This window comes from Grampus griseus (assembly GCF_964374135.1).
Source record: "Grampus griseus genome assembly, chromosome: 8".
Taxonomy (NCBI): domain Eukaryota; kingdom Metazoa; phylum Chordata; class Mammalia; order Artiodactyla; family Delphinidae; genus Grampus; species Grampus griseus.
The window spans coordinates 64,965,068-64,981,419 of NC_139002.1; the positions used below are offsets into that span (position 1 = coordinate 64,965,068).

Consider the following 16,352-nt stretch of genomic DNA (forward strand, 5'->3'; position numbering starts at 1 on the left):
TGAACCGACTTCCCTCGAGGCCCTTCCCTGCTTCCCCTTCCCCTCCTCTCCCACTAGGTACTGTGCCAGCATTTGAGCCCCTGATCGGGGACTTTTGGGAATCTTGTCTGGCCTCCTCAGACAGTGACCCCGTCCCCGGGTCAGGAGCAGGGCTCCATTTTTCACTGTGGGACGCTGGACTCTCAGGGAGAGGCAGACCACCGGACCCAGAGCTCCAGCTGCACAGCGCGGTTCGCCGCGGGCGCCGAGTGGGCGGGGCCTGGCGGGGGCGGGGTCTGCCGCTGTCAGGTGACAGCGCGGCGGGCGGTGGCGGCAGAGGCCAAGGGGCGTCGGACGCGCCGAGTGGCTGGCGGGACAGTCGCGGCAGCCGGGGTAGCAGGGCCGCGGCCATGGGGGGCTTGAAGGACGAGCTGCTCAAGGCCATCTGGCATGCTTTCACCGCGCTCGACCTGGACCACAGCGGCAAGGTCTCGAAGTCCCAGCTCAAGGTGGGCGCACCCGCCTACCGCGGGCCCGCACTCGCCCCTACCCGGCGCGTGCTCTACTACCACCGGGTGGAAGCGGGCAGGCGGGCGGTGACCATAGGGGATGGCGGACCGGAATGCGGCCGAGCGGCCTGCTCGGGGTGGAGGGAGCCGAGACCGGGATTTGGCATTTTTCGCCTCCCTCTTGCTTTCGGGCCTCGCGGTCGGACCGGTGCGTTAGTTCCCTCAGGGCTCCTGGTGCTCGGGGTGGGGGGAGCCGAGACCGGGATTTGGCATTTTTCGCCTCCCTCTTGCTTTCGGGCCTCGCGCTCGGACCGGTGCGTTAGTTCCCTCAGGGCTCCTGGTGAGCAAGGGACGGCGCGGGTGGGGGGCTCTGAGGGGCGAGCCGGTCTCCCTGTTGGCGCGGGAGGCCCAGAAAGTTTGACTCGGAGAGGGCGGTGGGAAGCTCCCTTAGGAAACCTATCCAAAGTTTCCTCCCTGCTCTGGGAGAGGAAGGGACTTGCCCAAGGTGACTGGTCAGAGCCCTCTAAGGGGCACGCTCTGCACCGGGGCAGTTCTCAAAACGGCCAAATGCCCTCCAGGCAACCAGGCAGTTCCGAGAAGAGAGAAGTGCCCCAGAGCCTGGCCCGCAGCGGCCTCCAATTTTGGGGCGCTTTGGCGGTGGGGTACCCTTTCCGACTAGGGAGGAAGACCTAGCGTCCTCAGGTCTGGAACGAATCGAGGGTGTGCCGTGTGCCGCAGGGACCTTAGTTTCCGGGTGAGAAGCTCTGATCTGGCACTTTGCAAAAGCAAGTGCTTTTGCAGAGTCTTTATTGTGACTGCCAAAGACCCCATCATTAAATGAGCGTATAAGGTATAAATAAAGGAATGCTTGTAAATTGAGTAACCCCAAGCAGGGTAAGTGGCATTTAGCCAGGAGAAATTGGCAGCTTCTTGAAAGTGTAAAATATGGAAACAGACAAGAAGAGCCATTCATAGACATTTAAAAATATACACATTTTGGATCTGAATGTCTGGTTTTCTTAGCCTCTTCTGGGAGTGAATTTCTGAAGATTGAGTTTGCTTTGTATATTTTGTGCAGTAATCAGGAGGTTCTCATGACTAGTGGCTTTTATGCCAGTAGGACTTAGCATTCTGCCTGTTTTCCTTTTACCCTTCTCTTTTTTTTCTCATTCATAAAAACATAGTCTGGAAGGTTTCATAGAGATCATCCATTTAATCTTTATTTGACTTTATTTTTAAAATTTACATAGAGTAAAATTGACTATTTTGGTGGATGGTTCTGAGTTTTAACATATATAGATTTGTATAACTACTACCAAAATCAGGGTTCCATCATCCCCAAAAGTTCCCTCATGCTGCCCCCCTCTTCCTCAACTGCTGGCAATCAATGATCTGTTCTTAATTGCTATAGTTTTGTCTCTTCTACAGTGTCATAAAAATGGAGTCATACAGTATGTAACCTTTTGACAGTGACTTCTTTTGCTCAGCATAATGCCTTAGAGATTCACCTATGTTGTTGTGTATCAATAATTCATTTTATTGCTAAGTAATATTCCATTGTATGGTTGTACCATAGTTAATCCATTCACCCTTGAAGAACATTTGTGTTATTTCCATTTTTTGGTGATTATGAATAGAGTTGCATTTTACTCTTCACTGTTTTTACTTTTAATTTACCTATACCACTATGTTTAAAGTGAGTTTCTTGTAGATGGCATGTAGTTGGGTCTTGTTTTTTTTTTTTAATCCATTCTAACAATCTTTTAATTGGTGTGTTTAGACCAATTACATTTAATTATGATGTTCGATTTAGGGTTACCATTTGACTATTTGGTTTCTGTTTGTTTTCACTATTTTTTCATTTTTTTCTCTTCCAATTGATGGCATTAACGAAATATTTTCTATTACTTTTCTTGTACACCATTCAAAATTGTCTTTGTGGCTGCTTATGGAAAAAGTGTCCAGAGGATTCTTGACTGTGGGCTTGGCAGGAAGTATTAAATCCTAGTGCATAGCTTTTACCCACAGGATGTTGATAATGCAAATGTGTCGTTGTATTTTGTCTCTTTGTCTGCTTAACTGAGAGATTTCGGGATTGATTCAGTTCTGTTCATCTTGCCAGTGTTTCTGGAATTGGAAATATTAAAAAGTTTCTATTTAGTTCTCTCCTTTTTGGAGTTTTGACTCTGAAGTTCGACGTTCATTGATCCATTGGCTAGGAATAGAGTTTTTGCCTTAATTTGCTCATTCATTCATTTGTTCATAAATAACCTTTTGCATATACTTTGTGTAAATTACCATACTAATTTTATAAAAAGATCAGTATTTTTAGGCTCTTAAGAGTTAATATCTCCTTGGAGAAAATATCATACAATTGATTTATTAAATAGCAGACTAAAAATTACATACCCAAAATGAGGTTAAAATTTATTGCTTTGGAAAACTGTATGGGCATTTTAAAATACTTTGGACACTTGTCTTTTTGAATTACCTTCACAGTTTTTGACGTGAGTGGTGACACTTCATGTGTTAGATACTGTGCCTAATTCTAAGGGTGATATGATAGTGAAGGTGGGGGAAAAAGAAACATGAATTTTTGCATTCAAAGAGTTTAAATGTTGGTAGGCAAACTAAAAGAATAGGCAACCGTTAGAGAAGTCTCTCTCTGCCTTTCTGTGTATATATATAGATTATATTACTTAGACAATTACCCTATCCTTAAAAAATGTAAGATCTCGTGGTAGAGATAAGAAGTACAGGAATACTATGGAGAGGAAGATGTTGAATGTGATAGAAGATAAGAGCCCATGATGAATGTGATAGAAGATAAGAGCCCATGAGATTTTAGAGGAAGAGACCAGTACTTTTTTTTTTTTTTTTTTTTTTTGCGGTACGCGGGCCTCTCACTGTTGTGGCCTCTCCCGTCGTGGAGCACAGGCTCCGGACGCGCAGGCTCAGCGGCCGTGGCTCATGGACCCAGCCGCTCCGCGGCATGTGGGATCTTCCCGGACCGGGGCAGGAACCCGTGTCCCCTGCGTCAGCAGGCGGACTCTCAACCACTGCGCCACCAGGGAAGCCCAAGACCAGTACTTTTTACTGGTGGAATTACTTCATGAAAAAGCTTTGAAATTGCCTCTGAAGAAAGCTAGAATGTGATTATGTGGAAATGGGAGGAGGATTAAGCCCATCCTATTCATTCATTCATTCATTCTTTCTTTCTTTCTTTCAATGGGTATTTATTGACTACTTTTAGCTCTAAGGGATCCCTGTGAACAACTGCAGGCCACAGGAATTAATCAGGCATTTATAGGGACTTCTGTGTAACTGATTTTGATTGGAGTGTAGGATATGAGTGTGTTTGTGTGTATGTATAAGAAAGAGTTTTTTTTTTTTTTTCTTTTTTGCGGTATGCGGGCCTCTCACTGTTGTGGCCTCTCCCGTTGCGGAGCACAGGCTCCGGACGCGCAGGCTCAGCGGCCATGGCTCACGGGCCCAGCCGCTCTGCGGCATGTGGAATCTTCCCGGACCAGGGTACGAACCCACGTCCCCTGCATCAGCAGGCAGACCCTCAACCACTGCGCCACCAGGGAAGCCCAAGAAAGAGTTTTTGATGGATGGATATTTACCTGGAGATGATGTCCTTGGGTAAGTGTGGGGCTGTTGGTACAGGATCTTGGTAGTTGAAGCTTGGAAAAAGGAGAGAAGAGGTTCAACAGTGGCCTTGGGGAATGGCTACAGTAGGTGGTGAGAGGAAGAATGGAAGCCAGGGGACCAGAAATGGGATATAAGAACCACTTTGGGGCAACACTGGTGCTGAGGAAGAAGAGATTTTCAAGGAAAACATCGTCTGTTATCTTTGAGAGTTAATTTATTATTATTATGTACATATATTTTGGAGATTGTAAAGTAATGATATTGATTCTTCCCTGCCGTAGCTCATAAACTACAGTATTTCTTCTTTTGTGAAGAGAAGTTGTGAAAAGTTTGGAGTATTGGCATCATCTTGGGAATAAATTTATTTTTGACTTTTAAGGAGATTTCTTTGCAGTACAGTACTCATTTAGATAAATGTGTTTGGGTCACTGCTATAATTAGTAAATATTTTCCTTGAGGGCCCCCAGTTTAGTACAAAAATCTTACTGTTTTTCTTTTGGCTGTGTTGGGTTTTCCTTGCAGTGCGAGGGCTTCTCATTACAGTGGCTTCTCTCGTTGCGGAGCACGGGCTCTAGGTGCACGGGCTTCAGCAGTTGTGGCTTGCGGGCTCTAGAGCGCAGGCTCAGTAGTTTTGGCGCCTGGGCTTAGTTGTTCCAGGGCATGTAGGGTCTTCACGGACCAGGGCTCGAACCCGTGTCCCCTGCATTGGCAGGCGGATTCTTAACCATTGTGCCACCAGGGAAGTCCCCAAAAAGCTTATTTAAAAAAATTTTTTTTTTAATTTTAAAAATTTACTTTATTGAAGTATAGTTGATTTAGAGTGTTGTGTTAATTTCTGCTGTATAGCAGAGTGATTCAGTTATACATATATACATTCTTTTTCATATTTTCTATTATGGTTTATCACAGGATATTAAATATAGTTCCCTGTGCTGTACAGTAGGACCTCGTTGTTTATCCATTCTATATATAATAGTTTGCATCTGCTAATCCCAAACTCCCAAACCATCCCTCTCTCACCTCGCCTTCTGCTTGGCAACCACAAGTCAAAAAGCTTATTTTTTATACCTAAATTTTATTATTAACTAATAGCATTTTTAAAACATCTTTATTGGAGTATAATTGCTTTACAATGGTGTGTTAGTTTCTGCTGTATAACAAAGTGAATCAGCTATACGTATACATATATCCCCATATCTCCTCCCTCTTGCATCTCCCTCCCACCCTCCCTATCCCACCCCTCTAGGTGGTCACAAAGCACCAAGCTGATCTCCCTGTGCTATGCGGCTGCTTCCTACTAGCTATCTGTTTTACATTTGGTAGTGTATATATGTCCATGCCGCTCTCTCACTTCGTCCCAGCTTACCCTTCCCCCTCCCCGTGTCCTCAAGTCCATTCTCTACGTCTGCGTCTTTATTCCTGTCCTGCCCCTAGGTTCTTCAGAACCATTTTTTTTTTTAGATTCCATATATATGTGTTAGCCTAAGGTATTTGTTTTTCTCTTTCTGACTTACTTCACTCTGTATGACAGTCTCTAGGTCCATCCACCTCACTACAAATAACTCAATATCGTTCCTTTTTATGGCTGAGTAATATTCCATTGTATATATGAGCCACATCTTCTTTATCCATTCATCTGTCAATGGACACTTAGGTTGCTTCCATGACCTGGCTATTGTAAATAGAGCTGCAGTGAACACTGTGGTACATGACTCTTTTTGAATTATGGTTTTCTCAGGGTATATCCCCAGTACTGGGATTGCTGGGTCATATGGTAGTTCTATTTTTAGTTTAAGGAACCTCCATACTGTTCTCCATAGTGGCTGTATCAATTTACATTCCCATCAACAGTGCAAGAGGATTTCCTTTTCTCCACACCCTCTCCAGCATTTATTGTTTGTAGATTTTTTGATGATGGCCATTCTGACTGGTATGAGGTGATACCTCATTGTAGTTTTTTTTCTTTTTTTTTTTTCTGTACACGGGCCTCTCCCTGTTGTGGTCTCTCCCATTGCGGAGCACAGGCTCAGCGGCCATGGCTCACGGGCCCAGCCGCTCCGCGGCATGTGGGATTTTCCTGGACCGGGGCACAAACCCGTGTCCCCTGCATCGGCAGGCAGACTCTCAACCACTGCGCCACCAGGGAAGCCCCTCATTGTAGTTTTGATTTGCATTTCTCTAGTGATTAGTGATGTTGAGCATCCTTTCATGTGTTTGTTGGCAATCTGTATATCTTCTTTGGAGAAATGTCTGTTTATGTCTTCCATCCATTTTTGGATTGGGTTGCTTGTTTTTTTGATATTGAGCAGCTCATATTAAAGGAGATTAAGCCTTCATCAGTTGCTTAATTTACAAATATTTTCTCCCATTCTGAGGGTTGTCTTTTCGTCTTGTTTATGGTTTCCTTTACTTTGCAAAAGCTTTTAAGTTTCATTAGGTCCCATTTGTTTATTTTTGTTTTTATTTCCATTTCTCTAGGAGGTGGGTCAAAAAGGATCTTGCTGTGATTTATGTCATAGAGTGTTCTGCCTATGTTTTCCTCTAAGAGTTTTATAGTATCTGGCCTTACATTTAGGTCTTTAATCATTTTGAGTTTATTTTTGTGTATGGTGTTAGGGAGTGTTCTAATTTCATTCTTTTATATGTAGCTGTCCAGTTTTCCCAGGACCACTTATTGAAGAGTAATAGCATATTTTTGAGTAAAACAAAAATTACCATCTGTATAAATTTTGAAACTTAAAATACAAAGAAAAAATTAACATAAGAAAGATATTTGTTGGGACTTCCCTGGTGGTGCAGTGGTTAAGAATCCGCCTGCCAATGCAGGGGACACAGGTTCGATCCCTGGGAAGATCCCGCATGCCATGGAGCAACTAAGCCCGAGAGCCACAACTTCTGAGCCTGTGCTCTAGAGCCCGTGAGCCACAACTACTGAGCCCACGTGCCACAAATACTGAAGCCCGTGCACCTAGAGCCCATGCTCTGCAACAAGAGAAGCCACTGCAATGAGAAGCCTGCACACTGCAACAAAGAGTAGCCCCCGCTTGCCGCAACTAGAGAAAGCCCGTGTGCAGCAATGAAGACCCAACACAGACAAAAAAATTTATTAAAAATAAAAGATATTTGTTGAGGCAAACATAGATTTTCATTAAACTTAACAATAAGATAAAAATACAGAACACAGAATTTAAAAACTACTTGTGACTTACATAAGCTACTATAGAAGCAGATGTTGGGCTGTCCTCTAGTCCAGCAGTCCTCAACCTTTTTGGCAGTAGGGACTGGTTTTGTGGAAGACAGTATTTCCACAGGGCGGCGGCGGGGGATGGTTCAGGTGGTAATGCGAACAGTGGGGAGCGATGGGAATGGCAGATGAAGCTTTGCTTGCGTGCCACTCACTTCCTGCTGTGCGGCCAGTTCCTAACAGGCTGCGGACCGGTACTGGTCTGCAGCCTGGGGGTTGGGGACCCCTGCTCTAGCCACAGTGGCGTTTCTTGTTAAAACAGCTGGGCATGAGATCATTGCAGGTCAATATCTTGATCTTCATTAAAGAACACCCCTTATCACCTCCATGCCCTCCAACAAATAGGGAACCAACTCTGCCTCACTTTCCTTACCTTGATTCTTTCTTCCACATTCCCTGTGATTTCCTTGAGCTTCCTCCTGGCAATTTGTGCACCCTCTCCAGGGGACCTCTGTCTCTTTGGCTCCAGTTGTGGCATTTCTGGCTCCCTACCTGAGTTGTAGCTGTATAGGTCTCCACCCGCACAGTCAGCCTGTGCACCCCCATAGCAGTCATCAGCTATATTAGCTTAATCTGTAATTGGATTTTTAAAAGGCAACTCATTTTTTTTAAATGAATTTATTTATTTTTATTTTTGGCTGTGTTGGGTCTTCATTGCTGCACGTGGGCTTTTCTCTGGTTTCGGCGAGCAGGGGTTACTCTTTGTTGAGGTGCACGGGCTTCTCATTGCGGCGGCCTCTATTATTGTGGAGCACGGGCTCTAGGCGCGTGTGCTTCAGTAGTTGTGGCATGTGGGTTCTAGAGCACAGGCTCAGTAGTTGTGGCACACGGGCTTAGTTGCTTCGTGGCATGTGGGATCTTCCCGGGCCAGGGCTCGAACCCGTGTCCCCTGAATTGGCAGGGGGATTCTTAACCACTGTGCCACCAGGGAAGCCCGCAACTCATTTTTTAAACTGTCATTGATTTGCTGTCACTATTTTTCAGGCTGGAACACAGAGGGATACTAAACTAAGTTATTGTTTCTTCTTGTTTTTTTTTTTTTTTGCGGTACGCGGGCCTCTCACCGTTGTGGCCTCTCCCGTTGCAGAGTACAGGCTCCGGACGTGCAGTCTCAGCGGCCATGGCTCATGGGCCCAGCCGCTCTGCGGCATGTGGGATCTTCCCGGACCGGGGCCCGAACCCGTGTCGCCTGCATTGGCAGGCGGACTCTCAACCACTGCGCCACCAGGGAAGCCCTAAGTTATTGTTTTAAGTTAAGCTTGTTCTAATTGTGTGGAGATCTACTTTTCAGCTGCTGAAGTAGATAGCAATAGGCTTATGGTGGGAGAGAAATCTTCAGAAACACATTCTTTACTTGCTTTTATACTTGTATTCATTAATAGCCCTTCCTTAGAAAAAACTGTAGTTTAAGTCTATGTTCATCTTGAATTCAGTTAAAAACTACTGGGAGAGATTTTGATGGAAACTTTTCTTTATATCTATAGGAAGGTGCTACATATATGTAGGTGGCTGAGTAAACATTATTGAACTTTTTTTCCACCAGTTTTTCCCTTGGTTTTGATGTTTGTGCCCTTCTTTTGTCTTTTTTTTTTTTTAATGAGGGACATTTGTGTGTGGATTCCATATTTTAGTAAACTTTATTAATATGCCATCTGAAACAGACATTGTTACTTTTAGGTATGTAAGTTTACAAAAGTCATAAGGGAAATAGGTATTGGACATATTGTTTGAAGGAGAAGCAACAATTATTTTCTTCTCCATTGGTGTTTATAAATTATCTTCAGATTATTTAGAATTTTGATGGTCTTGCAGAAAGATACTAAATCTCCAGTGTTACTTAGAAATACATGCAATTCCAAGAAGTTGAAGAGATGAAGCCTATCATTTAAACAAATGTACATCAAAAAGAAACTTTTTGAATAGTTCATATATACATATGGTATAAAATTCATAATGTACTAAAGGGCATTTACAAAAGTGAAAAGTAAGTTTCCTCCAACCCCTGGCCCACACTAGTTACCTGCCCCTGAGGTAACCATTGTTACTAGTTTTTTTTTGTATTCCTTCCAGAAATCAAAATGTACCTTAAAATTGAACTCTCCTACACTGTTGATGGGAATGTAAGTTGGTGCAGCCACTTGGAGAACAGTATGGAGGTTCCTTAAAATAAAATTGCCATATGATCCAGCAATCTCACTCCTGGGCACATATCTGGAGAAAACTGTAATTCAAAGAGGTACATGCATCCCAGTGTTCGTTGCAGCACTGTTTACAATGCCTATTGATTGATGAATGAATAAAGAAGATGTAGTATACACACACACACACACACACACACACACACACACACACACACACACACAATGGAATATTACTCAGCCATAAAAAAGAATGAAATAGTGCCATTTGCAGCAACATGGATGGACCTAGAGATTATCATACTAAATGAAGTAAGCCAGACAGAGAAAGACAAATATCCTATATCACTTATATGTGGAATCTTAAAAAAAATACAAATGAACTTATTTACAAAACAGAAACAGACCCACAGACATAGAAAACAAACTTGTGGCTACCGAAAGGGAAAGGAGGAGGGAAGGATAAATTAGGAGGTTGGGATTAACATATGCACACTACTATACATAATATGTATAGTATATTCAATATTTTGTAATAACTTATAAGGGAAAAGAACCTGAAAAAGAATATATATCTGTATATATATAACTGAATTACTTTGTTGTACACCTGAAACTAACAGATCATTGTAAATCAACTATACTTCAATAAAAAAGTACCTTAAAATTAGTACTCTTACTGTTATAGTTAGTGTTGTCTTCTTAAATATAGCAAAATCTAGTGATAGTTTTCCAACGTCTGTTATAATTTTACTTTACAATTATGGTTGCAGTGTGAATTACATGTCAGTGCTGGAAATGTCTTGAATAAGATTATTGGCTCTGCACTCTTATCCTGTTGTTTTTAGAAACGCAGGGTTTTGTTTTGTTTTAAATTGTGCCCTTTTGAAGTAAGAGAGCTCACAACTAGTGAGGATGTAAATGAAAAAAAATTGAGGAACAACATGAGTAGTTTGAATCTTTATTCATTTCTCAATGATAGATTTTCAACTAAATGTTCTTTAATTTTTGCCCTGCGGTTGATTTTCGTATCTTGTGAATAATGTCATGTGTTCTGTTCCCATGTAGGCATTTAGCTTCAAAAATTTTTAATCTTGCTAGTTACAAAAGTAATTGAGCCAGGCCAGTGGTCTGTTGAAAATATAAAGGAAGCAAGTTACAGTAAAGGGCTTTTATTGTGTGAAACACAATGTAAAAGATTTGGTTAATTCTTGTGAATTTGGCATGTATAGTATTCCTTCCCTAATCTTTAGTGTTATGTTTCTGTTAACCCCTGTGGTTAAAGTTGTTTCTGTTCTAAAAATCTAATTAAAAAAAAACCCCATTTAGAGAACCAGAGCATGACTTAGGAGCGAGCCTGTGAAAGTCTTTGTAAATATTTTTTGCATCTCACCAAAATGAAACAGTAAAGACAGCTCTCCAAATAAAGAGCATGTAAGAGACATTCAAACATCTTAAAATGGTAATAATGGATTCTGGATTATTTCCTTTTTCCGTTTCTTACTTGCTAGAAACTTTTCAGTAAGATAGACTGGAAGTTTTTGTTTTTTTGAAACATATGTAAACTTTTGCTTTATTGAGGATAATACGCAATCCACGAGGCACTTTTGTGTGTGTGGCCTTCCATCTTAATAGCCAGTGCATTTCTAATCTTATGACTCAGAGGCTCTTAACCTTCCTGGTCCCCATTTTGTATTTCCTTTGGGGTCTTACTGCAGTCCCAGAGGTACATAGTAACTGGAAGCTAGAGACGGAAGAGGCTTTGAATAACCTTTTCTCACTTATTCAGTTTGCCCTCTCATTCCCCGACCCCCCCACCGCCCCACCCCCCAGGAGGGTTATTGTAATCCCCTCAATGATTATTAACACATTGGAATCCGAATCCTGCAACATAAGTCTAAGTTAGTCTTTGCCTCAGCTTCCTTTGTGTTTCCCAAGGCTTCATTTCATAAATCTATTTTTCTCCTCTTCTGCTTTATTTCCTTCTTCTCATTCTACCTTCAGATTCCTTTTTTTTTTTTAACCCAAAATCTGTGTCTACTTGAAACTGCAGTTTTCAGAAATTAATTTTTAATTGTAGAAAGGTATTTGGGAGTAAATCTGCATATAGCCAAATTTCATATAAGGAGATCTTACAGTTAGGAAGAGATTTCTACAATGTCAGAAAAATTAGTTTTTTCATCTCAAGGTTCTTCTATGCCTTCTTTACCCTTTGCTTCCTTAGGAATATTTAGCTTTACAGCCACAATGGCTTACCAACCAGAAGTGACAGCAGTTAGGATAAAAGTTGTTCTGTCAGATGGACAATGTCGAAGGTATTCTATTTCACTGGGTAGGCACCTCTGGGAGGATGGAGCACCTGCATTACCAGGCAGCACATTTCCATCAGTTCTTTTTTTAATTGAAGTATAGTTGATTTACAGTGTTTTGCCAATCTCTGCTCTACAGCAAAGTGACTCAGTTATACACATACATATATTCTTTTTTTACATTCTTTTCCATTATGGTTTATCACAGGATATTGCTATACATCTGGTATACATTAGGACCTTGTTTATTCATTCTAAATGTAATAGTTTGCATCTACCAACCACAAACCCCCAGTCCATCCCTCATCAGTGCTTTTTGTTCATAGGGTGTTGTATGTCTCAGGCAGATGCTGTTACCTTGGAGTTGAGAGCAGGAGCTGGTAGGCAGCTGACTTAACTCTCAGTGACTTCCTTCAGTGATGATTTGAGAAAATGCTGTTAGATAATGGGACACCAGGCTGTTAGATCGAACTAGGTTGGAATTCTGAAGTTCTTCACCGGGGTGACTTTGGGGAATTTGCTTTGCTTGTTGTATTTAGGACTCTCTGTTAAATGGGAATTATAAGACATTTTAACAATATACTTGCTTGAATAGATGGAGCTCACAACCTCTATGTGTTACAACAGAACATTTACCAGCCAACTGTTTCTTACCAAACACTGATGTTGAAGAAAATTGATCTACAAAACAGTATACAAATTTGAAGGCTTTAATCTATACCTTTTGCTAGGGACTCTGGGGAAGTGAAAAATATACAGCATTGTCCCTTACCTTGAGGAGTGTGCAGTTTAGTAAAGAAGATAATACATGAAATGACTACAACAAGATAAAGTATAAGCAAGTTCTAAAAAGTGTGGGAAATGAGGGCTGTAGGCCGTGCTGTCCAGTACATTAGCCATTAACCACATCTGGCTATTGAGCATTGAAAAGTAGCTAGTCCACGGGACTTCCCTGGTGGCGCGGTGGATAAGACTTTGTGCTCCCAATGCAGGGGGCTTGGGTTCCATCCCTGGTCAGGAAACTAGATCCCACATGCATGCTGCAACTAAGAGTTCGCATGCCGCAACGCCCGCCTGCTGCAACTAAGACCTGGAGCAACCAAATAAATAAATATTTAAAAACAAAAAATGAAAAAGTAGCTAGTCTGAATTGAGATGTGCTGTAAATATAAAATATACACAGGATTTCAGAGACTTAGTACAAGAAAATAACATAAGATATCTCTTTTAAAAATATTGATTACATGTTGTAGTTATAATATTTTGGATACATTAGTAAAATTAATTTTACCTGTTTCTTTTTTTTTTTTTTTTTCTGTATGCAGGCCTCTCACTGTTGTGGCCTCTCTCGTTGCGGAGCACAGGCTCTGGACGCACAGACTCAGCGGCCATGGCTCACGGGCCCAGCCGCTCCACGGCATGTGGGATCTTCCCGGACCAGGGCATGACCTGTGTCCCCTGCATCGGCAGGCGGACTCTCAAACACTGCGCCACCAGGGAAGCCCTCCCTGTTTCTTTTTATGTTTTAAAAATGTGGCTATTAAAATTTTTTAATTCCATATGTAGTTTGCATATTTCTGTCAGATGGAGCTGCTGTAGAAGTTTAAAGGAAATAGAGAAAAAGATGCAGACAGTTTTAGGGGCTTCCCTGGTGGCACAGTGGTTAAGAATCTGCCTGCCAACGCAAGGGACATGGGTTCGAGCCCTGGTCCGGGAAGATCCCCCATGGAGCAACTAAGCCCGTGTGCCACAACTACTGAGCCCACGTGTCACAACTACTGAAGCCCGCGCGCCTAGAGCCTGTGCTCCGCAACAAGAGAAGCCACCACAATGAGAAGCCCGCACACCACAATGAAGAGTAGCCCCCACTTGAGCACCTAGAGAAAGCCCACGCACAGCAACGAAGACGCAACTCAGCCAATAAATAAATAAATAAATAAATAAATAAAATAAATCTGTAAAAAAAAAAGATGCAGACAGTTGTAGACGAGAAACGTTTCATGGAGGCGATGGAATGTCAGCTGCTTCTGGAGGGAATGGGGCAAATCTTGTCCAGTATAGTCACAGAAAGATGACAGGTATGATGGTGGCATTGTGGATAAGAGCAGGAGCTAAAACTTGGAGTATTTGTGAGCAGTAAGGAAATACTCTGGGTGGAGTAGTGTTTGATTTGAGGCATGGTGGAAAATTAGGATTTAAAGGGAGATGGGGTTACATTTTAGATGGTTTCGTTCTTGTACAGAATACATGATTAATATGTATTTGTGGACTATGTTAGAATGAGTAGTTTAGAACTGATCCTGTAAAGAGAGGAAGTTATTAATACTTTTTGGGTAGATATATGACAAAGGTAGAGTTTTGAGATTATTCTAACAATGTGGGTGTGTTGACATGAGGGGAGAGGCTGGAGATGGGGAGACCAAGTGGGGGACTTCTGTGAAAGTTGATGTGTGCTAGACTGGGATGGTGGCAGTGGGAATCAAAACCGATATGCTCCCTACCCTCATGGAGCTTGAAGTCTTGTGAGTGATATAGATCAGCAAACCGACAATTCAAATATGATATAAAGTACACAGCGCTGGGAAACACAGAGGAAGGGAACCTACCTAACCTGTGGTGAGAATTGGAGGAGTTAGGTCAGAGAATGCTTCTAGAGGAACAGTTGTCACTGACCTTAAGAAATGTGTGAAGCTCCTCTATAAGAACAACTGTGATGAAAGATTTGGAAAGTAAATCCCTTGGAGGCACAGCAAAAAGTGTCAGGAGAGAGAACACTGGTTAGGGAGTCAGGAGACTTGTCTCTGCTCTGTTATTTGTGTGACCCTGGAAGGTTTCTTCTCCTTACTGGGCTTCATTTTCCTCATTTGCGAAATGTGGGACAGCAGACAAGATCTTCAAGGCTTAGCCTTCTAATTGAACTTTGTCAGCTTGATATGTTTACCACGGTCTTATCCTGGTGAGTGGTCTTTGTTAGGGCCTCAGAAGGGAGAATGGGAGCTGCTGCTGGGGGCAGGGAGCCCTTGTTTCCCCAGCCCCACATTCTCTGGTTAGCCAACAGGGGAGCTCACTCAGTGGAGAGAGGAATGGCATCTGAATTGGATCCAGAAATAGGACAAACTATAAATTAAAAAAGTACAAGAGTAGGAGAGTCCATAGTTTTGTTGTTAAGGGAATGGTGGTACCAAAGTTAGAATCGGGGTGGGAAACCTGTTTTGGGGAGAAAGGTAATGAACTCTCCTTTGGATGTTTTGGATGTGAGGCAAATTTAGCATAGAAATCTTTCATCTTAGTGATATAAACCAGAGCTCAGTTGATAGGTCAAGACCAGAAAGGGATCTGAGAGTCATTCAGGTGACTTAATGTTTTCAGAATTAAAGCACTTTTTTAAGAACTTGGGGCTCAAAATTGGGCTTTGGGAAATGTCCAGATTGGGAGAATGAAGGGTAAGGGAGGTGACCCCATAAAGGTAGACCAAGGTAGAGTAAGTTCTTTGAGAAATTTAGAAAATAGTATATCATGGGACCAAAAAAAGTCTTGAGAGGATGATCCAGACTGCTCAGTGCCAGAGACTTGGGAGAGTGAATTGTTTAGAAGGTATCTATCCCAGGTTGGGTTCTTCAGGAAACAGATGCTGAGACAGAGTTGGGAGTGCAAAAGGGTTATTGGGAAGAAACGCTTATGGGAAAAAAGAGAGGAAACAGGATTGGGAAAAGGAGCTGTCAAATCATGATACAGACTTAACAAAACCAGGAGCTCTGGAGCAAAGATGGCCTGTTAGAGAATGTCCATCCTGGGGAGAAATGGTGTCACCAGCTTGCTCAGTCATTGGCTGAGGTGGACCCCGAAAGTACTAATAACTAGAGGCTCTCAGCTAACCACAGTCCTTGTAGCAGGGCAGCAGTTCCTTTTTTGAGTGGTGCAGCTCTGTGTCTACCACAGACTCTTTTTGAAAAAGCAATTTCATGCCATTGATAGGGATAGAAAGAAGCCATATTATAGTGACTAGAAGGGGACAGAGTGGTCAGAGGGTGGGGCAGCAGAGAGGTGAACCTCAGATTTGTGATCTTTATCATCACCTTGGGTGTACACTGTGGCTTCAGATTTCCTCTTGGAGAAGAGTGTACTAAATTGAACTACCTAATTTCTCTGTCTTCTGCCATAGACTTCTCTCTCATACACTGTTAATTCCTCTTGAGTCCTTTCCTCAAAAATCTTTAGTGGAATTTTTAGAAACTGGACTGCTTTACTAGATCTCAGGTCAGATGAGTAATGCCTTCTAGTTCTGGTAGTGCTAATAACTAATGGAGGTTTTTTTTACTTCAAAAATGACCTGAATTAGAGATTCCAATTAAACAAAAATTCTTCCTGGAAAGAATATACTGGTAGTATAGTGAAATACATTAAAAGACCCACATCTAGGGCTTCCCTGGTAGCGCAGTGGTTGAGAGTCCGCCTGCCGATGCAGGGGACGCGGGTTCGTGCCCCGGTCTGGGAAGATCCCACATGCCGCAGAGCGGCT

At 42.5% G+C, this 16,352-nt stretch overlaps 1 protein-coding gene across 2 annotated transcripts in view; it reads left to right on the forward strand.

Annotated features, from left to right (window-relative positions):
- The first annotated feature begins 329 nt into the window (after positions 1-329).
- SWAP70 (switching B cell complex subunit SWAP70) overlaps positions 330-16,352 on the forward strand; it is a 79,354-nt gene continuing 63,331 nt past the window's right edge. For both annotated transcript variants that reach the window (XM_082659947.1, XM_082659948.1), the window contains exon 1: positions 330-488. In XM_082659947.1, coding sequence (XP_082516073.1) covers positions 390-488 — 99 coding nt within the window. In that variant the 5' untranslated portion in view covers positions 330-389. The remainder of the gene's footprint in view (positions 489-16,352) is intronic.